Raw genomic sequence first — 23,268 nt, forward strand, 5'->3', positions numbered from 1 at the left:
ACCACCTGACATCTCTGATGCAGTGGAAAAAGATCTCTGTACTTTTTGCTTCTGATCTATAAATCACATTTAGTATCAAAATAAATAAAAATTTCTTTTTTGAAATGCTTATCTTATTCACCAACATTGATATTAATTTAGTTGAAGTACTAATATATAAATTTTTTGACATTATTATATTATAAAATTGAAACATAATGAGTAAATGAAATTGATGAGTTTCTTTAATATTTGATGAGATGTGAGTTTCTTTACCGGTATTTGGCTGGCGAATAAAATAAATGTTAACAAAAACTGTGTGTATTGAGTTAATATTAGAAATCATGATAATGATGGTGAGATCTTAAGTCACATTTATTAAATTTTCTTATTTGTTTTAAATAATAATTATATAAAAAAAAGTCCATTAGATTATCTGCATCCTATCTGTTGGATTTTGAATCGGATATGGATGTCAAAACTAAAAGCAGTCGTGCATTGAATTTGATGCAGATGAGCCTAGCTATGACCGAACACAGTAGATTATCTTAATCTTTCTCTTTTTCATTTTATATATCGAGATGATGATATTTATGTAAGTCAGCTGATTCAGCTCGGATTCAAATCGAAAACAGTAGATTAAGCAAAGAGATTTGCTTTCCAAGCCGTACGTAACGACCATATAATTGGTGTACATAGTTTGCGGAATAGAGTATTATTTATTTTTCTCGATAAGGCCATAAGCTCGTTTTGTCAACGGCGCGCACATATATAACATTAATCTAAGTGTGATTAACTTCAACTGATTTGCATCAGTAGTTGAGTATCTTCTTCATCTTAGATAATATGTGTCTGTACTTTGTACTAGGATTAACCCTAAAGTTGGAGAAAGAATAAACATGCAGGGAAAGTCAATTAGTTTCTGGAGTAAAGCAGGATTTAATGAGTTTGATCCATTAGAAAAGATGGGATGGCGTGTGAAGAAAGCTCCTGCAAGAAGTACCACGATTCTCTTAATCTTCATTCTGTTCTTGGGTGTTTACATGTACTCTAATTACCGCATCGATTCTGTAAGTCTTCTATCAAATCCTGCATTTCCAAATTAATATGCAAGCTAAAGTGCATGTTACATCTTAGGTTTCAGTTTAACTGTTATAGTCTGAATATTCATAAGTCCGATACCTGATGTTCAATAATCTTGATATCAGTTTAACTGTTATAGTCTAAATATTCTAAATAATTTTGGATCTACCAAAACTAGCAGCTGCATCAACAAGAAAAAAAAATTACAAAAAATAAGAAATAAATTAAATAAGTAAAAAGTCCGGTCGGTGAAGAATATGTCATCCAACTCAAAATCAATTGGCTATAATTGTTGAGATTATTAGTCCTACATTGTTGGGCAATCTAAGATCCTGCGGTTTATAATCTCTTAGAACCTCTCTCCAATTGGTTTTGAGCTGGATGCCCGTATTCTAACATGGTATCAAAGCGGGTTATTTGCGAAGAATCTTTGACCGCGTCTTCACTCCACGTCACCCGATTTAATTGTCCACGTGTTAGACCCAAAGAGGCTACACGTGAGAGGGCATATTGAGATTATTAGTCCCACATTATTGGACAATCTAAGATCCTGCAGCTTATAATCGTTTAGGGGCTCGCCACGCTGAGAGTATTTGGTTTTATTTATTTGCCTCTTATTTAAACAGAAGCAACTTATAGTTTTGGGTTTGGGTTTTTATCCTTCACAGAACTTGCTTACAAGCAGTACGTCCGGGAACAATCTGCTTGTTCAAACCCAAAAGACTACTAAGATAGCTGAAATTCCACTAAATTGCTCAGCGGGAAAACTTACACGTACTTGCCCTACAAATTATCCTGAAAATGTTAGCACATCTTCCTCGTCAACGGAATGCCCAAACTATTTCCGATGGATACACGAAGATTTGCGACCATGGAAGAACACAGGAATCACACTAGATATGATAGAGAGGGCAAAACGAACTGCGAATTTCAGACTTATAATTCTGGACGGGAAAGCTTATATGGAGATGTATAAGAAATCATTTCATTCCAGAGATATGAATACAGTATGGGGTATTTTACAATTGTTGAGGAGGTATCCGGGGAAGTTACTGGATTTGGATCTCATGTTTGATTGCCTTGATTGGCCAGCCATTAAATCAAGTGATTATCAAGGACCTAATGCCACAACTGCACCACCACTGTTTTGCTACTCTGGAAACGCCGAAACATTGGATATTGTCTTTCCGGATTGGTCTTTTTGGGGTTGGTACGTATAAAAATCTTTGTCTCAATCTCAGGCAGGGCTGCCAAGCTCGTTTAATTTGTCAGGCTTGGCCTGCCTAGCCTAATATCCAACTATATTCATGTGCGCACATTTGTCAGGCCTGCCTGCCTAATAGCCATATGACGTGCTGAACAGTAGTTGTGCAGAGCACTGTTTTGAATCTGAATTCTGAAGTTCTTTCCGGATTGTATTTTTTTTTTTCCATCCAATATATAGGACTTTAGAATTACATTAACTTGCAAAGATGAATAATTCAGGCCTGAAATTAATATCAAACCGTGGAATATCCTATCGAAGGAGATCAAGGAAGGAAACAAAAACACAAAATGGATGGACAGAACCAGATATGCGTATTGGAAAGGAAATCCTTCTGTAGCTCCAAACAGGCGGGAGTTCATCAAATGCAATGTTTCTGAAAAGCATGACTGGAATGCACGTCTCTATGCACAGGTACTGGAAACAGGTTCGAGTCTTTCATTTTATATGTTTTAAGGTAATATAGAGGATTCACAAATGATTCGCAGGACTGGAGGGCTGAAACTCGAAAAGGTTACCAAAACTCTAACTTAGCAACCCAATGCACTCACAGGTAAAAGATGTACAGAACATAGTTTGCTGCATTCTTTTGACAGTCACTTCTTCGACTATTACTTACCGAACTTTGGAAAAATATAGGTACAAGATTTATATTGAAGGACAAGCTTGGTCTGTTAGCGAGAAATACATTCTCGCATGTGATTCTCCCACGTTACTGATAAAGCCTATCTACTACGACTTCTTCACCAGAGGTTTAGTACCTATGCAGCATTACTGGCCTATCAAGGAAAAGGACAGTTGCAAATCTATTAAGTTCGCTGTTGACTGGGGTAATGATCACCCGGAGGAGGTTCAAGCCATTGGAAGTGCAGCAAGCAAGTTTATGCACGAGGGTCTAAAGATGGATAATGTGTATGACTACATGTTCCATCTTCTGAACCAATACGCTAAACTTTTAAGATACAAGCCCACCATACCGCCAAAAGCTGTAAATGTATGCTCGGAGACTCTTGCTTGTCAAGCAGACGGAACGGCGAAAACGTTTATGATGGAATCCATGGTGAAGTCGCCTAGTGATAGTAGCCCATGCACCCTACCTCTTCCATTTGACTCTCCAGATCTCCAGGACTTGCTTAGGAAAAATGAAGAATCTATAAAAGAAATGGAGATGTTGGAGAGTAGATTTTGGGAGAACCAACCCAAGCAAATTTAGGATGTCATTATGCCATCTCTTGGTTTATCTGCAAAGTTGAATGTATTTTGAAGAGACAAGACTCGGATGACTGATGTATTTTCTTAAGGTTGGACCAATTATTATATCACTACATTATAATCCCTATAAAATGATAGCATCGCGGCTGACAAAACTTATCAATTTATCGCGATATTAAATAATCGTATAAATTAATAATTATTAAATTGTATATTAATTTATTTATCAAAAAATTATTTAATTCTAAAAAGAAAAAAAATGAACCAATACACCTTATTCCATTGCAAATTATTTTCGTCATTGTAAGACTCATTCAATGGATGGATGACATTGTATCAAAGAATCCAAGTAAAGCGTTAGATAATAAATGAACTAGAGAATTGCAAAATTTAATTAATAGATTGAATTATCACAGTGGAATGGATGTTGAATTTTTTTTAAACTGCCCTCAAAAGGATATTATCTCATATTTGTTGACTTACGAAAAAATAATTGAGAATGTCAAAGGAAAAGACGAAAATAATGATGTGGAAGTTGAAGATGAAAGTGTAGTTACAGAGCCATCTTCCCGTAAAGAAGCTATCAAAGCTGCAAATTAAGATATTGAATATGTTTTTATTGCATCAGAAAATGACAACACTAAAAACTCTTCTAATGTTAAGAGAAATCCAAGATAAAATTCAATGTGACATCAATTTTAAGAAAAACAAAGCCACAAATGAATCATTCTTGACCAAATTAGCAAAAATGTAAAACCAAATTTATATATAACTCAGATAGTTATTAATTTATATATTCGAAGGGACCTATAGAAAGCTAAAAAAATTATTATTTTTTAAGTTTAGCAAATTATTAATTTAACACGTTGGTCTCGACTCGGGACCGGTGAAACTTATTAATTTATCGCGGATTAAATAATAGAGGTTCTACTGTACTTCACATTTTTTAAGCCTAATATTCCATTGCATATGAGTCGGTTCAAATTAACCGCTTTCGAAAGCTCAAAGGGATTAAGAGTGCGTTTGGCATTGATGGATTTGAGGCCAGAGTGTAGTTGGAGGAGGTAGTTCATTTTATAGTGTTTGACATAAATTTTTACGGCTGATTATATTTTCCTGTCAACTTCTTTTCCCTAGTTTTATGGAATTGGAGTTGAAACCTTATCCCATGAGATTGAAACTCCACTCTTTATTTTCCATCATTTTCTCTTTCTTTTCTATTTTTCTCTGAAATAGTTCAAGTCAAATATCACTAACCTCAAGTGGAAGGATGATGTTGTCATTATAGCTCCTTACTTCTTTACTTCTTCAAATCTTCGCAATACTTGTAATGTCTCATATCCTAATACTTTCAAGCTAACAGATACGAAGTTGACTCTAGTACATAATCAAATGACTCTTAAATGAGTTTTGACTCGCTAAAATATGATAACCAAACTTGACATACCAGCGCTTGGTAGGTTCAACCGAGTTATGCTCTAACAATCTCCCCAATTGTCAATTTTAGTAAAAAAACTCTTATATCATATGGATAAACAAATTACAAGAATTTATTACACATATGCTTGATTCCCGAATTCAACAGCACATAACCTGTATACATTCAATCCCTAAATGTCGTTGTTTACATTATAATAACAAAGCTAATACTCCCCCTAAAGATAAGATAGTTATATTTTATCAATCTGCACGTCTTTGTAGTCCATATAACTACAAGTATATGATATGTTACTCCCCCTTAGTCTATGCTTTCACTCTTTCGTTAGATAAACGTTTAAGCACCAATGTCCTTTCCCTTAGTGATACCAATCAATATAAATCAATACTAGTATCACTTGTTTACTCCATATATTTCTCTCCCTTTTTGTCACAAAATGACAAAGAAATGAAAAAATAAAAGACAAACCCAAAGGATCTTACAAATCTCAAAATAGACTTGCAAACCTGTAGAGTTAAGCATGAGGATTCCACACACCATTTTTGATAATCAATATCAAAACCGAAACTACAAAGTAATTTGTTTTGATATGTTACCAAGGAAACAATTTTCCGTAATAATTTTTCCCAATAGTTTAGTAAACCAAAAATCAACTAAGAACCTTAGTTCCTTTGCTAAACCGATTGTACAAATACAATCGTTTGTTCAATAAGACCAAAATAAAGATAACTCTATTTTTCCCATCAGGTTCTAATTATCCATATAACTTAGACCTTTAACTTTTAAACAAGACAAGTACTAGGTTAGCTAACTAGCATTTCTTGTTAAGGCATTCGATTAGACTTGAATAACCGAAACCTCCGTTTTGATAAATCTAACTAAGATCAGAATTAACTTAGTTTCTCTTATTCAGAATCGAATTGGACTAAAAAATTCACCCCGTAAACTTTTTCTTTCGTTAATCCATAAATAATTCATACAAACCAAATAAGTCAACTTGCATAATTATTCACCTCAATAGGAAGCAGTTGAAACAACATAGACATTTAAAACACCGCAATTGCACCGAAATTTTGTAAGCCTAAACAATTGATACCACACAATAAATCAAGATAAAAATAGTTTTTCTTAACCGGAACCGATTGAATCACACACACATCCATATACAAATAATGGAATAAAACATCAATTGTACCGAAATTTTGTTAAGCAAAATCAATAAACGTAGGCAATAAAATCAGGCTTTTCTTAAACAGGAAAACAATTAACTAACAAGATTGTTACCTCAAATTTCACATCATCTTCTCTAATATGTTTGCATATTCTTCCAGGGAGAATTGATATCGAAATATCATTATGTTGTCATCCTTATACAAAATAAAAGAATAACAACAACCAACCTTTACCAGAGAAAGGTTGAAAACCGGTTTTCACTATTGCAAGCAAAAGTTGAAACCCCGAAACACATATGCTTTTACGCTAAACCAAACGATTCAACATATTTTGAATTTTTTACATATTGTTTCTATCAGAACCCCTCACGATCCTTTGATAAAGCCTACCAACATGGGATAGAACTTAATCCTGCCAATCAAAAAGTCACAAAACCATAAGGATTCACAACATTATGAGATCGAATATCAAGGTTAGAAAATCGAAATCAAACATCCCATAAACATATACTCCCTCCGTTCTTTTTTAATATGTCAGTTTCTATAAATAAGAGTTTCAAAAAAATAGGCCATTTTTCTAATTGGAAAAGTCAAATGTTACTTTAGTTTTTTGGGACCACTTTTCTCTTAACTTCTTTTGATGACAAGTGTCATGCGGACCACTTCACTTTACTTGTTTTGCTAACAAGTGTCATGGGGACAATTTCACTTCACTTCTTTTATTGACAAGTGGCATGAGGACCACTTTCAATGATTAGTTCTCTTAATTTCCTTAAATTTCGCTAAAAACAAAACTGGCCTATTAAAAAAGAACGGAAGAAGTATATCAATAACATAAAGCATTCAAGAATAAGCTATATAAATCAAAAACTATCCCAAAAAAAATTATAAATCAAATAATTTTATTCATAATTAGGCCGACCGAGCGAAGCGAGGAAGGATTCTATATATGGTGACTTTGTGTCAAATGGGACATGACTTTTTTTTTCCAATTTCACAGAAAAAATTGGATTTGGTTCAACATTGAAAAGACTTCACTGCCCCTCCTTGATTTCTTTCCTTCTTTAAACGGACGTAAATGATTGATAATGTTGAGGACATTTCTGTAAAATGAGAAAAATAAAAACACGGAATACAGTTAGGGGTCCTGGGGTCGAATCCTGGTCACCTCCAAATGTTTTGTTTTTCCTCCCTTTTTCTTCTTCTCTTCTACCCTATCCTAATCTATTCTTTCTACCAAACATGATTCGAACAGCAGCAGAAATCTCTCTCGAATCCTTTCTTCTTCTTTCTACCAGTTTCATCTTCATCAATTTCACACCCTAAATCTCCATTAATCTTTACTCAATTTTGACTTTAGAATGCAGAGTTTGGATTTGGTTGATTGGATATCCAATCATCTCTAACCTGTAACCCTAAATTTGAAATTGGGTGAATTGATTTAACCAAATCTACCATCGCCAACTTAGTCCTCTGCTTTCTACACCACTCCCATAAAATCACCATTAACGGTATGGTTCATCAACTGTAAATCTCTACTATGAATTCGATTCTTGATTTTTATAACTTAGAGTTAAATTCTGGATATGGGTTGAAGTGTTAATTATGGGTATGTGTTGATGAAACCCTTAATCTGTTTGATCAACCCTTAATTTGATTTGATTCTTCGTTTTAAATTTCAGTTAAAACTTAGAAATCAAAACCCTTAATTTTTCATTTTGGGGTTAACTGTTAATTTTTTTTTTCTTCCGTACTTCTAATTTGTCGTTCATTTTTGCTTTGGGTTCTTGAAGGAGCCATGTGTTTTTATAAAACTAACTAATGTCTGACTTCCAGGTGTTGAACCTAGAGTGTATGTCAATGGAGTTTACTCAAGGTTGAGGAGTTCAGGTGAGGGTTACATGACTTTCTGACTGGATTTCTTAATCTCAGCTTACAAATTAAAGGGAAAGGGGCTTTTTTCATTGTATGCAGTTTCTAGCATGCCTTCTCGGAGATTTACTTCATTTTTAAATGTTGTTAGTGCTTGATAGAAACTCTAATGATTATGGGTGTCACAAATCTGTGAAGAAGACTTATTTTGGTGAATTGATATCTCCTCGCCTTTTTGTTCTTGTTGTTAATTTATATTGCAATTAACCTGACAGTACAGATCTCTCAGTATTACCAGGAGAATGTTTTAACTGGGCTTTCGACCAATGATGTGTCCTTCCGTTGTTTCTGTGTGGGAGAGAATGTTAGTGATTTGTAATGCTCCTCGAAATTGCTATGATGTGTCTTGTGCGACAGTTGTTACGTTTGCTTTGTTATAAGATTTGTTACAAAGTGGCGACATTGATGACCCATTACTGCTTTAAAATTTCAGTCTGAGGCTCCACCTTTTAAAACAGAACATCATGAGCCAAGACACCTAGATTGTCACCAAAGCTGGAGGCAAGTCCATCATTTTTAATGGTTGTTTGTTTTTGGTGGATGTATGGGTTGCTTTATTTTGGCGGCAGATTTGGATCATAAAGTAATGTTTCATTTTGGTAATTTATTAGAATTGAATCACGTTTTGAAGTGGAAAACTATTTGCTGGCATGTATTAGTTTACTTTAGGGACTGAGTCTATTGTTCAACAATTTGGGTTGTATATGACTATTGTATGAGAGGTTATACCATGATAGTGCATGAAATGTAGATTCGAAACAGGCTGTTAATCTATTGTTGGAGAAGTTTTTGGTCAAGTGTGAAAGAACTGTGAGCATCAAATGTTCCTTGCGAAATTGCAGACCAAAGTACGGGACCAAGAGGCCTTATTATGGTGCTTGAGGGGTTTGTTAAAGATAGAGAGGAAGAATTTGAGGCAACTGAAAATCTGAAATTAGATTTAGCAATGATCGGTGGCTCCATGAAGAAGATATCACAGTTGGAATGGACAGAAGAGAAACATGTTTATATAAATTCTATCCATAAAGGGTTTGAAATTAGAGGCGCATCGGGGACTTGGGGTTTCTTTCAATTACAACTTCTTTTTAAACTTTTATCATCAAATGTATACCCAGTTCATTGTTTCTCCTTTGTTAATGAAGGTTATATTACATGATTATCATATCATCAAATGAAAGTCTGAATTTGATTGTTGTTCTATCCATGTGTCTACGTTTTCGGCCGGATTCCGGTGATAAATAGTGAGCAAATATTATTTTGTCAAAATTTAGTGACGCATCAATTTTTTCGGTCGGCCGTCCCACCGTGGCAGCGGTCATCTAGTAAGATAGTTTTATTTATAATAAACCTAATACAATCATTGAAAGAAATCAAAAATTGATGTCTATTATCTTTTGCAACTTATTCCTTCATATCAGTGCTAAATGAAGGCGGATTACTACTTTTAGTCTTCAGTTTGTGAATTTCTTCAAGTAGAAAACCTTATTGCTTGACCAGAATTTCTTGCAGGTGAGAAATTTTCGTGAAGAATTCTGCAAGAACATGTTATTATGTCTTTGATTGAATACAAAAGTGTGTCAATGCTTCAATACACTGATCTTTCCTCAGCATATTCTCTCTTCCTTCTTGCTAAGACAATCTCCCTTTTTGATTTTACCCTTAATATCAAGAGAAGATCCATACTTAATCTTAAGTTGATCTTTCTGATCTACCATCTTGCCAAGAGAAGATGTTGGATCCAGAATCATGGTTCGGACAAGGAATGACCAAAGAAGGAGAAGGATCTTTTTATAATTTTCATACTTCCGAAAATATAATATTCCTAAAAATACGAGTATATCAAATATTTTCAAATACTAGATTTTATTCTCATAATCTACACATAAGTGCCTTGATTATTCTTCTTCCTCACTCAAAATTCGGCAACATGGTGAGGAAAGAATTCTCATACCGATCAGGTGGTATTAGTATAAGATTTTCTATCATTATGGAAATTTGAACAAACATAGTGTCCTTGATTTTATTCTCCTCTTGTTACCTCGAACTAACGAAGTATCTTAAGATTGACTTGAGTTGCCTATGCAACTTTTAGCAATTCTGTTTTGGAGACAGTTTTTGCATCTTGTCTTATTTTTCCCTTTTCTATTAGATATATCGGAAGACATGTCCACTTTTAAAATGGGTAAATCACTAATGGAGGAGGAAGAAATAAGATTGACAATTAATACAATATTAGTTGTTTCCTCTTCTTCAGAATCATATGAATCAGAGCTCTTATCTAGAGTTACATCCAGAGGCTTCCTTCTAGTGTATTTCTTAAGATTGGGACAGTCTTTAGCAATATGACCAAACCCTTTACACTTAAAGCACTGCGGCTGATATTCATCATCTTCTTCATGATCCTTTTTGACAGGAACTCGATCATGTGGGCGAGAAGATCGATAAGTATCCTTAATGACTCTCTTATTTCGCCTTTTTAAGAGATCTCGAAACTTTCTAGTAATCAATGATAATGATTGTTCAATTTCGTCATCAGAATTTCTTCAATCTGTTCATCTGAATCATCCATCTGTATATTCCTTTCCATTGGAGCTTTCAGGATTTTTGCAGCTTTAAAAGCGATTCCTTTACTTTGAATAGACCGTGATTCATGATCACAGATTTTTAACTTTACAACGAGTGTGCTTCGTGAGAAAGTTGAGAGATCATTTGCTTCTATGATTGCATGATTCTTAAAATCGTATCTTGGTGGCAACGATCTGAGAATTTTGCACATTATATCCTTTTCAGAGATAGTCTTTCCAAGAGAGAAAGAGGTATTAATTATTTCAGAGAGTTTAAGATGAAACTATTCAAAAGTGTCGTGGTCATCCATTCGGAGGTTTTCCCAATCGGACGTAAGAGTTTGAAGTCAAGCTTTTTTTTCTGAAGTGTTTCCTTCGAATACGATCTGAAGATTATCCCAAGCTTCTTTCGAAGTTTCACATGTTGATACATGATATTGTAGATCACGACTTACAACATGTATTATAGCATCCAAACCATCTGAATTCTTCTTTGCAAGAGCCTTTTCTTCGTTTGAAAAATATACTAAGCGTTTAAACTCAGTTTCCGAATTTTCTATCTTTGGACGAATATAACCATCGACGATTAATATCCATGTATTAAAGTCTCGTGATTGAAGAAAATATCTCATAGTAGATTTCCACCATAGATAGTTTGTTCCGTCAAATCTTGGTGATACGTTAATTGAAGTCAATTCATGCGAACTCGAGTTCATTCTTATAGGTTGGATCACACCAAACACAGATTGTTAGATCTTTTCGTGTTTGCCTGCTCTGATACCAATTGAAAAGACGAGGGTACCCAAATATACCTCAATCTAAAACTTTTTCCACCTATAAGTCCTTTTTCCGGATTGTTAGATCTTTTCGTGTTTGCCTGCTCTGATACCAATTGAAAAGACGAAGGTACCCAAATATACCTCAATTTTAAAAAAAAAATTCACCTATAAGTCCTTTCTCTGAAAGTGATTGTCTATGGACTGAGTCAAGACAATACAACAAATCGGTTCACACTTCGTGTGTCGTTTATGGATACGAGATCGAGACAATACAACAACGGAATATGTTTACTTGATAAAAGGTTCAGGACTTAACCAAACACAATAGGATTGCTTATCAAGTAAATACGAATTAAAGTTTGTGTAATTTACTTTAAATTATAATAACAACAATTATGATTACGGAAAATAAAAGCAAATGACACAGCAAGATTTTGTTAAAGAGGTAACCGCAAATGCAGAAAAACCCGGGATCTTGTCCATAATTGAATACTCTCAGGATTAAACCGTTATACAAAATCAAATCAACTTCGTATAGTTGATACCAAGCAACTAAACATATAGTTCACCTAGTTCCATATGTATTCCCACGCCTCCGACCTGTAATAAGTCTCTTACTTGGAAGAATTCCATTGGTTCGTATTCTAAACAGTAAAGGAACAACAATTCTGTTTAGTATCAACTCTTTTCAACCAAGTGATATGAGTTCGACAAAGTCTCTTCTGTTTATCTCAATAAACTCCTTCGTCAGGTTCTTAGATCTATCTTATTGTAAACTACCGAAGTAATTTTTAAGATTTTGCAATCAATACTTTTAATCACAAATATTTGAATTGATGCTGATCTACACAACTAATAAATCTAATCTACCACAAGGATAAACCGATTATAGTTGGATCCTCTTTTACCGAAACAAGTATTGTGCACACCAAAGATTATGAATCCGAAATCAGAAATCTTCAAAGTCTTATTTGTCTTCAAATCTTCTTAGATCTTTAATAAACACCTGCACACAATCAACTTGAATATCTTGTCATCAATCACGCACAGAACGGAGTCTGTTAACAATAAATTATCACAAGAGATATTTAGATCTACAAACAGTCTAAAGATCCTCGTCGAAACTTCGATCTAATTTCAGTGAATCTTATATCAGAAGAGATGATTCTCAAGCATAAACAAACTAGGTGCAATCAAAGTTCAATCACCGTTAGTCAATCAAATCAATCGAAAACAAAAGATAAACCTCAGTTATCTAGTTTCCCACCAACGGTTCTAATAGATCTTCTCAATCCCAAAGAAGACTTTAAAATGAGCGGCCATAAGAGATCTCGCCTAATTAGGTTAGTCTCCTCTCCGAATAGGCGACTTCACCATTAGCATCCCAACTGAGATAGTGCTTATGCAAACTTTCATATTTATAAACCAAAGAAGTTTGGACACCAAGGAATTTCCAAAACCAAAAATATTCTCGAGATATGCAATATATTCCAGATTCGGTTTTCCTAATTCCTGGAAATGCTTTGTCCAAATATTGACCGAAAATCTCTTGGAAAATCTCCAACTAGTAAATGCACATTACTAATTTTTATTTTCCAAAAATAAAATTAAAAACCTTAAATAAAAGATTTTCAATTTAATTTATTCAATATGGGATTTTCTTCCTTTAGCTATTAAGGAATAACTTTGAACAATTAACGATTGGTGCACATGTTCAAAGTATGTCGACATCCTTACTTTGTAAGTCCTCTTTCATACTTACAATCTTGAAACCAATTTTCCAAACAAGTTTAGAATTGGTTCAACCGACTTGCAAGAACTATGTGATTGATTAAGAACAATAACACTCAATCATAAATCACGGGTTTAACGGTTTTACCAGAATAAGTTTCGGTTCTACCTCCATGTGAGTATTGTGCATAGTCACACTAGCTTTCCAAAATTCGGTTGAATAGGTACCAGGATTGTTTCCGCACATATATATGGTATCTAACTTGTACTTGTTGCACATGTCCATAGGATCTGTACCCCTTTATGCTGAAAACTTGCTTCACCTCATACAAGGATCGATTCTCCTTTGTGATAGTTTTCACCTCTTGCTAGGATCGGTTCCCTTTTACCCAAAGTCGGTCATACCAAAAAACACAAAATCGATCATACCAAGAACATAAACAAGTCATAAACAAGAACATAAACAAGTCATGAGCATACATAATGGTTAAGAAATAAACCTCGTATTGTATTCCTTAATACTATGTCTAACTAGAGTATAATCATTCATGCTTCGCAGTTTTGTTTCAATATGTACGACTTGAAAGATACGTTAGGAAATGAAACAATTCAAGTCAAATGTCACTAACCTCAAGTGGAACGATGATGTTGTCGTTGTAGCTCCTTACTTCTTCACTTCTTCAATTCTTCGCAATAGTTATAATGTCTCATATCCTAATACTTTCAAGATATACGAAGTTGACTCTAGTACATAATCAAGCGACTCTTAGATGAGTTTTTTCTCACTAGAATATGACAACCAAACTTGACATACCAATGCTTGGTGGATTCAACCGAGCTATGCTCTAACAGACACTATCAGCAGATGTACTTTTACACAAATGTCTCATCAAGCCAACTAATTTCATGTGGACAAGAGCCCATAATACCAGTTGCATCCGAACGTTTATGTTATTATTCATTTACTTCTATTAATTTTCCTAACAATTCCTCGAATAAATCTCCTTTCATGCCTAGGCATTGCTTGAATTGTCGTGAAGTATAACCAGTTCCAGGTGTGAAATAATCATTCATCATTTTTGCATCATGCCACACATGATCTCGGCTAATTACACTATGTGTCTGCACCTCCCTAGGCATCGATTGCCGAATAATACACAAACGTATTTCCAACCACAATTATGTAAAAACTAACATAGATTTTTCTTCTTCATCATTCAAAGTATCCAAATGGATTTCGTGTTTAATTATCACATAAGAACGCATTAGACTCATATTGTACCTTTGCAAACAAGAAATATAGCTTCAATTCTCTATAGCATACATGAAATACAAGTCAATCAACATTAAACATCAGTAGAATAGTAGTTTATAAACACTAGATTTGTGCCCGTGCTACGCACCGGGCATCACTTTGGGTGCACAGGGCATCGCCCCGCGCTCGTGGAGATGCATTTTTGATTTGGTGTGCGTGGGCTTCGCCCGCCCCGTGTAGACGCAATTTTGATTTAACATACGCGGGGCGAAGCCCCTCCCCCTGTAGACGCAGTTTTGGCGTGCGCGGGGCTTCGCCCCGCCCCATGGTGATGCATTTTCGATTTGGTGTGGAAGGGTGAATACATTAAATAGGTAGAGAAAATGAAGAAAATATGTGCAGATTTTATTTATTTATTCGTTTTATCTTGACTGAAAATATGTGTGAAAGATGTGGGTTTTTTCTTTTCCTTTATGTATTAAATGAAAAAAAAACAAAATTAGTCATAATATGGTAGTTACTTGACTTCCGAATTGAATTTGGACTTCAAAAATATTCCAACACAGTAAGTAAGTTTTCCTATTGAAACTCTAATTTTTAGACTAATCATGTGTTGCCAAGTGTCCTCACCAAAATTCTCATTTCAAAAAAGCCACAAATTTTGGGGTTTTTTCTTCTCATTTTTGTTTCATAATCATAAACCACAAATCTCTTTCTCCATTTTGTTATATATATATATATATATATATATTATTTTTTTTCGTTTTCAATCTATTATCTGTCTATCCATCTAGTATTTTAGAGGCATATTCGAGTTATCAATACAAACTATGCCATTCTTTGAAGAAAAAAAATTGCGCCTTTTAGCCACATTAATTGGCAAGCAAAACTAGTTGATCCCTAGCCTAGTATATATTTTGATCCTGTTTTGTTATAGATTTTGTTCATTTTCAATCTATTATTTATCTGTCTATCTATCTAGTATTTTACAGGTATATTCTAGTTATCAATACAAATTATACCATTTATTTGAAAAAAAATTGTCGCTCCTTTTGGCAACATTGGTAAGCAAAAATATTTGACTCCTAGCCTATTACAAATTCTGGTCATATATATGGGGGCGCCGACTTGCCAAAGTACGCAAAGCGATCATAAATTGTTGTGCCTTTCGATCACATTGGTAAGCAAAAATATTTGATTCTTATCCTAGTATAAATTCTGGTCCATCATATATATCGGTGACATGACGGCTTGCCAAAGTAAGTAGATCAATCATAACCAAATAATTTCAGTTGCGGACCAGTACACCCACTATTCCATAAGCATGGTTTTTAAACTCGTACGAAAATGGTTTTTAAACGCGTCGTTTTGGTCCAACTCGATTCAAAGCGTACACTTGAATCGGTCAAATATGAGTTTTCACCAAATAATTTCAGTTGCGGACCAGTACACCCACTATTCCATAAGCATGGTTTTTAAACTCGTATGAAAATGGTTTTTAAACGCGTCGTTTTGGTCCAACTCGATTCGAAGCGTACACTTGAATCGGTCAAATATGAGTTTTCAAAAATGAAAACGGGAAGGTTCGAACTCATGACCTTCTGAGTCATGAGAGTAGCCTCGAACCAGTGTTCCACTCTGTTTTTTTTTTTTTTTGTTATTTAATGAACTTCATTGGTATATGTTGAATCAAAGAATAAAATTATGTAAAAAAAATATGAACCTTATTAAGTACTCTGCATAATTCACTATTATTTACAAGAGAATATACGATTTAATAATCGATCTTGAATCTTCGATTCACGCTTTAACATGCGATCCGATTCACAAAATTAAAAAACGATTCACATTGCGATTTACGATTTCACAGCCTTTTCCATAAGTATATATTTAGGCAGGTTAATAATAAGAGTTTATTCCATTAAGAGGTTTTAAATTCCTAATGCAGTTTTGAGTCCAAATATGGTAGGTTTAGGACTTCCAAATCGAATATGGACTTTTATATACTTTCGAAGTTTTTTTTCCTCTTTTTTTTTTTAGGTTTGTATTTTTTTTTTCTTTAAAGCTTGTATTTTTTTCAAACCAATTATAAATTGCCAAGTGTCCTCACCAAAACGTTCGCTTCACAAAACTAAAAAAACAACCTATTTCGGCGAAGCGAAGGCTTCCTCACCATTCAATCTAGGAGTTTTATTTGTCTAGGCCTTTAAGTCTTTAGATTTCACTCAATATAAATCAAGAAATACATCACAAAACAAGTAATAATCATGGATTTTTCACCACATATACGTCTTAACGTTGTTATTGTCTTGCATACAATATACCTAATCAATTTCATATTCATGATTTCCAAAAAAAAAAGAAAAAAGAATTAACTTCGAATCCTAACATTAAAATGATTACTTTCAATGATTTTGTGGATGGAATTCGAAATTGAAGAATGCAATAAAACCACCTTTTAGTACGGATCAAACCATTATAATTTCAACCAACGAATCAAACTAGACCAACATCAAAATCAAAAGGGGATAAAGATGGATATGAATACGGATTTATAAAGAAAAGAAAAAGAAAGAAGAAGGACATGGCTCATTTGACCATTTATAAAAAATTTATATTCCATAAACGGAGACTCGATATCCGTTTGCGTCAACTCAACACATCGACTTACACGGATACCGAATATTCATTTTCCACTATTTACGAGGAAACTGAATTTTCATGTTGTTTGGCCAAAAAAAATATCATGATACCATAGTGAAGTGGATTTCAGACTCATTTCGCTTAGCTTCAAATAAGTTATAGCAAAATGGAATCAAAAGCCATTGTGATTGGTCTGAGCGGTACGACGCATAGACCCATGAATGTGGTACCGAAACGAAGAGCAAAATGTATAACGTTGTGGTTTACGATAAATGTCGGTTAAATTTTAAAATGGAATGAGAAAGAAATGAGGGTCCTTCCTTTATGTGTGTCAGACTCAGTGAGTCAGTTGTTAATTATTCAGACCGAAATGACTCTCCTCCGTACTTGTTTGTCATCCAGTCATGAATCGACACATGTGACCGGCCTTCATTTTTGAAACCTCGGGATTCGCGTCCTGTGCCCGGAGAAAAGAACAAGAGTTAAAGATGATATTCCGAATCATCGTCATCATCAGAACCACAAAGATTGACCCATCACCGTATTCAAAACCCGAAGTAGTCGGTATGTTGAGAAGCAAATTTGAATGGAGAGGAACGAGAGCAGACTCAATAATGAAGTTTAACGAACCAAGTTGTGATAGAAGCATATTCCTTAGTTCATCTCAAGTCCTAACCCAAACACCTAGGCTAGGATGATAATAAATCCGGAAAGAGATGACATTTTTTTAGGAAGGCTATTATCGAGGCTTCTAATCGGCGTCACATTCTACTAGAAGGGAGTTATCTAATAAGATAAAAATGAGTCATTCATAAGTAATTTTAAAAATTCCTTATCTCAAATAATTTTGTAATGACTAAATAATTCTTAGATTCTACGGTTGAAATTAAAAGGAACCTGGACGCAAAAGGAGCTTCTACGGTTGAAACTAATTCAAACCTGGACGTAAAAACTATATGCAAATAAAATGTTACGGTTGGAATTAATCCAAACCTGAACGTAAAATCACTTCTTTGGTTGGAAATAATCCAAACCTGGACGTAAGATCACTTCTACGGTTAGAATTAAAAGAAAACTGGACATAAAATCAGATTCTACGGTTGGAATTAAAAAAAAAAACTGGACGTAAAATGAGCTTTTACGGTTGGAACTAATCCATACCTGGACGTAAAATTACGTGCAAATAAAATTTAGGTTGAAATTAATCCAAACCTGGACATAAAATCACTTCTACGATTTTAAAGTTTTATGTTAGTAAAAGTGTAATCTAGACAATTTGTATATGTATTAAGATATCCTATAACCATATTTTTTTTTTGATATTAAGAATTCAAGTGAAACCCCTCTATTAAACAAATTGTTACGCCCTAATCCTTCTTTTTTAATTAATAAGGCCGTATGAGCGGAGTGGGTCGGTTCTTAACGTCGGTAGACACGTCTAAGGCAGAATCTAGTACCTTTACTTCTCCTCTCACCACGTGTCTCTACACTCCCTTCTGCTTTTTATCTTTACCTTTTGTTGTTGTATAAAATCCGAAAATCTAACATCACTTTCCTCATCTTCACATTCGAAAACCAATCTATAAAATCTCACACCTCTCCTTCCTCATTTGCTTCAAAAACCATTTCCCAAGAAGAAGAAAAGATGGGTAGTGATGATAAACCATTGTTGACTCTGCTCTCATTTCTCCATTCCTTGGCTGGTCCTGCAGTCATGCTCTTGTACCCTTTGTAAGTTTCAACCACAGCTCAAGTTCCAAATCCTCCACAGAATTTCTCTAATAACTTGTTCTCCTGTTTGTTTAGATATGCATCAGTAAGAGCCATAGAGAGCACATCAAAGGTTGATGATGAACAGTGGCTTGCTTATTGGATCTTTTACTCTTTCCTCACTCTCATGGAGATGGTCCTTGAACCCGTTCTCGTCTGGTAATTGGATCTCTTGGTTTCAGAAGCCTAATGATTTGCTTTTTCACTTTACTAATTTTCTATTGTTGTTGTTGTGATGATTGAAGGATACCGATATGGTACGACATAAAGCTAGCTTTTGTGGCGTGGTTGGTTCTACCACAGTTCAGAGGAGCTGCATTTATCTATGAGAACCATGTTAGAGAAGTGTTGAGGAAATACGGTGGTAATTTGTTGGTCAAAGATCACACATCGCCTGCAACCAAGGCCAAGAACAGATTTGTTGATGCCATTACCCCCAACAAGGTAGAGGACTAGCTTATTTTTATGTTGTCAATTTTAAATTATCTTTGCGGTAATTATTTTTTGTAATTCTCGAGTTTAGCGAGTTATTAATAATGTTTTGTTGGTTACTGATTTGGCAGAAGGAGCACGAGGCGCATTGAATGTAGAAGAAAAGGAACGTTGTCGGGTGTTAAATGAAGTTGAAATTTAGCCCACTTACTGTAGATTCTTGTTTTCAGTAGTTAGATTTTGGTGTTGTAATCAAGTGGTCCGAAGAATGTAGACCCATGATTTTTTTTTTCTTTTGCTTTTTTGAAAAAGAACCGAAAGAAGTGTGCAACTAAGTATCGACTTCTTTAATCATGTTTGGTTTCTTTAATTTTACACTCATGTTTCACGATTAAAAAGATTAAAATCAATAATTCAAAAGGATATTTAGATTTTGATACTTTTTAAACGGATAAAAATGTAAAATACGTAAAAATAATCAGGATGTAAACAGTTTTATCCTACCTATTTTTAATTCTTTTTTTTAGTTTTAATTTATATCAGGATGCATCCAGTTTCATCTTATTATTTTTAAAGTTTAGGTCAGGATGAATTCAATTTCGTTCTTACTATTTTTTTGGTGTCTATTTCACCAATAATAACTTTTATCCGTTCATTTCAACCATGTTTTAAAAATATTTGGACAAATAACTCATTTTCCGTAAATTGGTTCGGGAAAAGACGACATTCCCTATAATGTTTTGAAATAGCATTCGCAGTCAAATTCAGCTGCACCTGAGTTTTTCAATTCATTCACCGAAACCAGTACTAGTTTTTCAATTCATTCACTGAAACCCAGTACTAGTTTTAGCCTCATCCGCAAGCAATCCAATCTATAATGGATTTGATTTGAAGTTTGGCATATGCATCCGACCCAATGAACTTTATTTTACGAATGCTACAATTATAGTAGGGCATATGCATCTGATTCAACATCTACTGCGTGTACAAATGGAATGGATTCGGACGACTAGTAGGACTGCGCTTACAGATGGATTCGGACGACTAGTAGGACTGCGCTTACAGATGGGTTGGATTCGGATGACCTAATGAATTTTATTTTATAAATACTACAGTTGGAAACAATATAATAGGATGTTGTTGGAGCTTAGCTTGTTAGGTTTTCAATTAGTTTCTCGTGATCATACTTTTTATCCAATAACAAATTTAAAAATACAATAAATACAATAACAACTAACCCTGTGTAAATTTTCTTATTTCTTTTATAATAATATTAATAATAACACAATAAACCATCATTTCAAAGAGAAAACCGCACCTATCACATTGCTTTTTCTTACCTCTCTGTTTTAAGCCTAAAAGTCCAATGAAAATCTCACATCCTTTAAAATGCTAAGTCATATGAGCTCTCACGTCGCACGGTGAATGCAACATCCCCTCAAATTAAATTAGATAAAAGTTTGGGCATTACTAAATCTGATGAGGACACTTGGCTGGATTCTATTTGTTGGGACATTAAATCTTGGATTCCACTTTGGTTATACCAATTATTTAACTGAGCGTTTATGTCACCGTCTGACAAAAACAAGGTAGACAATACTTGAGTAGAAGACATGGGCTTATAAATTTGTTACACTTGGTTTACACCAAAAAATTAACTGGACGCTATTAACGCCAGTTAGGTGTACAACACATCCGTCTAATACCAAACCTAGATTTTACAGTTCAATCACTCTTTCTTCTTGTTTACGGGTTCGCCCGTTTTACATTAACACAATTCTTCTCAGCTTTCAAAACCCTCTTCAATCTTCAATCACATCATCACAGGAAATCAACCACCATAGTACATACCCATGAAAATCAACTCTTTCTTCTCTGTAATTTGAGCAGCAGCGGGTCTTCCAACTCCTTCATCATCTCTTTCAATCTTTACGAAAAACAACGAGATCTTCTCTCTCGACTGATTTCGCAAATCGATAGAACCACAACAACTTCATGCTCATATGTAACTTGATTTCTTCATCTGGTTGCAAATCGAGCTCAACCCAACTCTTAGCATCATCCAAGAACTCTCAAAGTGAACCACACCAATCACCACAGCTCAAGAACAACTCATATTTTTGTAACCCTAAAACCATCAAACCCATCACAGGTTCAATCTGCTCCTCTCTCGATTGAGCAACACCAACAAATTCTTTAAAAACCCATCTCAATTTCATCGATTATCTTCACTGATCAACTAATCCTTCGATTATGTTTACAGAGATAAAAACCCTAAATTCATTTCAATTTTCAATCATCATGAATCTCTATCTCTGTTGTTCTTGATCTGAACAGAAATAACACTCTTCATGATGAAGTCGACCTCAGAAGTAAGAAACCCCATTGATTCCTAATTTTCTTTCTGTTTAAAAACTCTGTTTTAATTTCTGTTTTTTTTAATTTGTGTTTTTTAAATCAGAAGAGAAAGAAAAAAGAGAATAGGAGACAAAGAAATTACAAGTTAAGAAGGGGGAGATGAAGGTAAGATTGCTCCAATTTATGATATTATTTGTCTATTACTATCATGGTTGGTGTTAGATCTTTGGATTTCCGTGTATGATTTATATTCTGAATCAATCTTAATTTAGGATTGGTGTCTTTCTTAAGACTGAGTAACATGAAACCTTTTTATTTATTTTAATTTGAAGGTGAATGGTAGTGCTAAGAAGAAGAAGGGTTCAAGTGGATTTCAAGTTGGGAAGAAGAAAGTAGAGACTAAAATGACTGCGTTGGATAAAGCTAAAGCTATGAACCTTGACAAATAAAAGTATGTGGACTCTCAGTTAAGTTTTAGTTCTTCTTAATTTTTGTTGACAGTGATTATGGTTTCCCTTTAGGCACAAGAACTATTTGTAGAATGTCACAAAGAGTTCGCTATTCACATATACCCTGAAGATAGTAGTTTTGCATGTTAGAATTCCCTCTACATCCTCCATTTGTGTTTTTTTTTTTTTAATGATTGTGGGTAGTAGGCAATTTAGCTGCGAAGTAGATTATATTTTGGAAAAATGAAGATAAATAAATAATGGCTTCGAGAAAGGATTGCTTGATATGGTGAAAGTAAATTAAAACCTTCCTTGTTTAAGATGGGACTTTCAAAAAAGTGGGAGGAAGTGGATATTATGTCAACCAACGAAGTGTCGATATGCTTATCCTAAAGCAAAATGTCAGCATGCCAAACCATATTTCTGATACTTATTTGGTTCTTTTTTCATTGTCATGTATTTAAAGATGCATATACAATATTTTGGTTGTAATTGTATTTTGTGATTATATAAGTTTTAGTTGTCTGATGTGACATCGTCATGGTTTAGTGGTTCTCACCACAAAGAAAAATTGGGCTGGCCTGAATCAGAAAAATAAAGGAAAGATTACATTTTGCAATGCCTGAAGCTATGACTGTCTTTTGTTAGGGCGAGGTGATGCCGAGACACACCAAATCAAAAATTCTGAGCATGCATTGGGACTGTAGTTATAGTTTTACATTTGTCTTTTTAGGGAACGCACATCTTTTTAGTATTGTCGTAAGTGCTTATCTTATCTTGAATCCACATTCTACATGATGTTCATGCTTTAGTGATTTATGTCCGTGAATTTAGCATTTAAGCTATTTTGATAAAAATGTTAGTTTTGTATTGTTATGTTGGACTCAATTAGGAGTCTAGATCATTTTTATTTGGACCAGTTATAGGAACATTTAGAGAGACCCAAGAGTTAATCATGTAAAGACCCTCGAGCTCGTCAACATTATTAGACTAGTCAAGTGGCGAATTAGCCGGTAATAACTCGATTAGTTTAACACGAATGCTAATTAATATGAATTAATCTAAAAACGATCTAATTACGACATTAGTACCGTTGAATAGGTCTCAGGAAGTTGTGCGGAATTGACTACTTGAACGTGTCATTCGGATACCAGACGAAGAAGTAACCATCAGATTGATTTGAAGGGCAAAATAGTCTTTTCACGAA

General features: G+C 34.3%; 3 protein-coding genes and 1 long non-coding RNA gene across 9 annotated transcripts; all 4 read left to right on the forward strand.

The window, feature by feature from the left end:
- Positions 1-747: 747 nt before the first annotated feature.
- Positions 748-3,730, forward strand: LOC113274400 (O-glucosyltransferase rumi homolog). The gene is made up of 5 exons (XM_026523799.1): positions 748-1,049; positions 1,731-2,272; positions 2,548-2,740; positions 2,815-2,879; positions 2,966-3,730. The coding sequence occupies exons 1-5, from the start codon at positions 879-881 to the stop codon at positions 3,537-3,539; spliced, it is 1,545 nt and encodes a 514-aa protein (XP_026379584.1). The 5' UTR covers positions 748-878; the 3' UTR covers positions 3,540-3,730.
- Positions 3,731-7,310: 3,580 nt separating this feature from the next.
- Positions 7,311-9,280, forward strand: LOC113271693. 5 transcript variants are annotated; one of them, XR_003322275.1, is made up of 3 exons: positions 7,311-7,659; positions 7,985-8,038; positions 8,301-9,280. XR_003322275.1 is itself a non-coding variant. In XM_026521594.1 (3 exons), exons 1-3 carry the CDS (start codon positions 7,754-7,756, stop codon positions 9,234-9,236), a joined length of 372 nt encoding a protein of 123 aa, XP_026377379.1. In that variant the 5' UTR covers positions 7,311-7,753; the 3' UTR covers positions 9,237-9,280. The 5 variants fall into 5 exon arrangements, 1 of the variants encoding a protein (XP_026377379.1); XR_003322276.1 differs by having other exon boundaries at positions 8,514-9,280; XR_003322277.1 differs by having other exon boundaries at positions 8,923-9,280.
- A 9,328-nt stretch (positions 9,281-18,608) lies between these two features.
- LOC113274401 (HVA22-like protein e) lies at positions 18,609-19,693 on the forward strand. Of its 2 annotated transcripts, none has more exons than XM_026523801.1 (4): positions 18,609-18,783; positions 18,859-18,981; positions 19,068-19,280; positions 19,382-19,693. In XM_026523801.1, the coding sequence occupies exons 1-3, from the start codon at positions 18,698-18,700 to the stop codon at positions 19,276-19,278; spliced, it is 420 nt and encodes a 139-aa protein (XP_026379586.1). In that variant the 5' UTR covers positions 18,609-18,697; the 3' UTR covers positions 19,279-19,280; positions 19,382-19,693. The 2 variants fall into 2 exon arrangements, with proteins under 2 accessions (XP_026379586.1, XP_026379585.1); XM_026523800.1 differs by having other exon boundaries at positions 19,068-19,266; positions 19,386-19,693.
- A 1,318-nt stretch (positions 19,694-21,011) lies between these two features.
- LOC113271694 lies at positions 21,012-22,594 on the forward strand. Its single transcript, XR_003322278.1, has 3 exons — positions 21,012-21,626; positions 21,716-21,777; positions 21,945-22,594. It is a non-coding gene; the product is annotated as an uncharacterized LOC113271694 (long non-coding RNA).
- Positions 22,595-23,268: the final 674 nt, after the last annotated feature.

The sequence above is a fragment of the Papaver somniferum genome, chromosome 4, assembly GCF_003573695.1.
Source record: "Papaver somniferum cultivar HN1 chromosome 4, ASM357369v1, whole genome shotgun sequence".
NCBI classification, from domain to species: domain Eukaryota; kingdom Viridiplantae; phylum Streptophyta; class Magnoliopsida; order Ranunculales; family Papaveraceae; genus Papaver; species Papaver somniferum.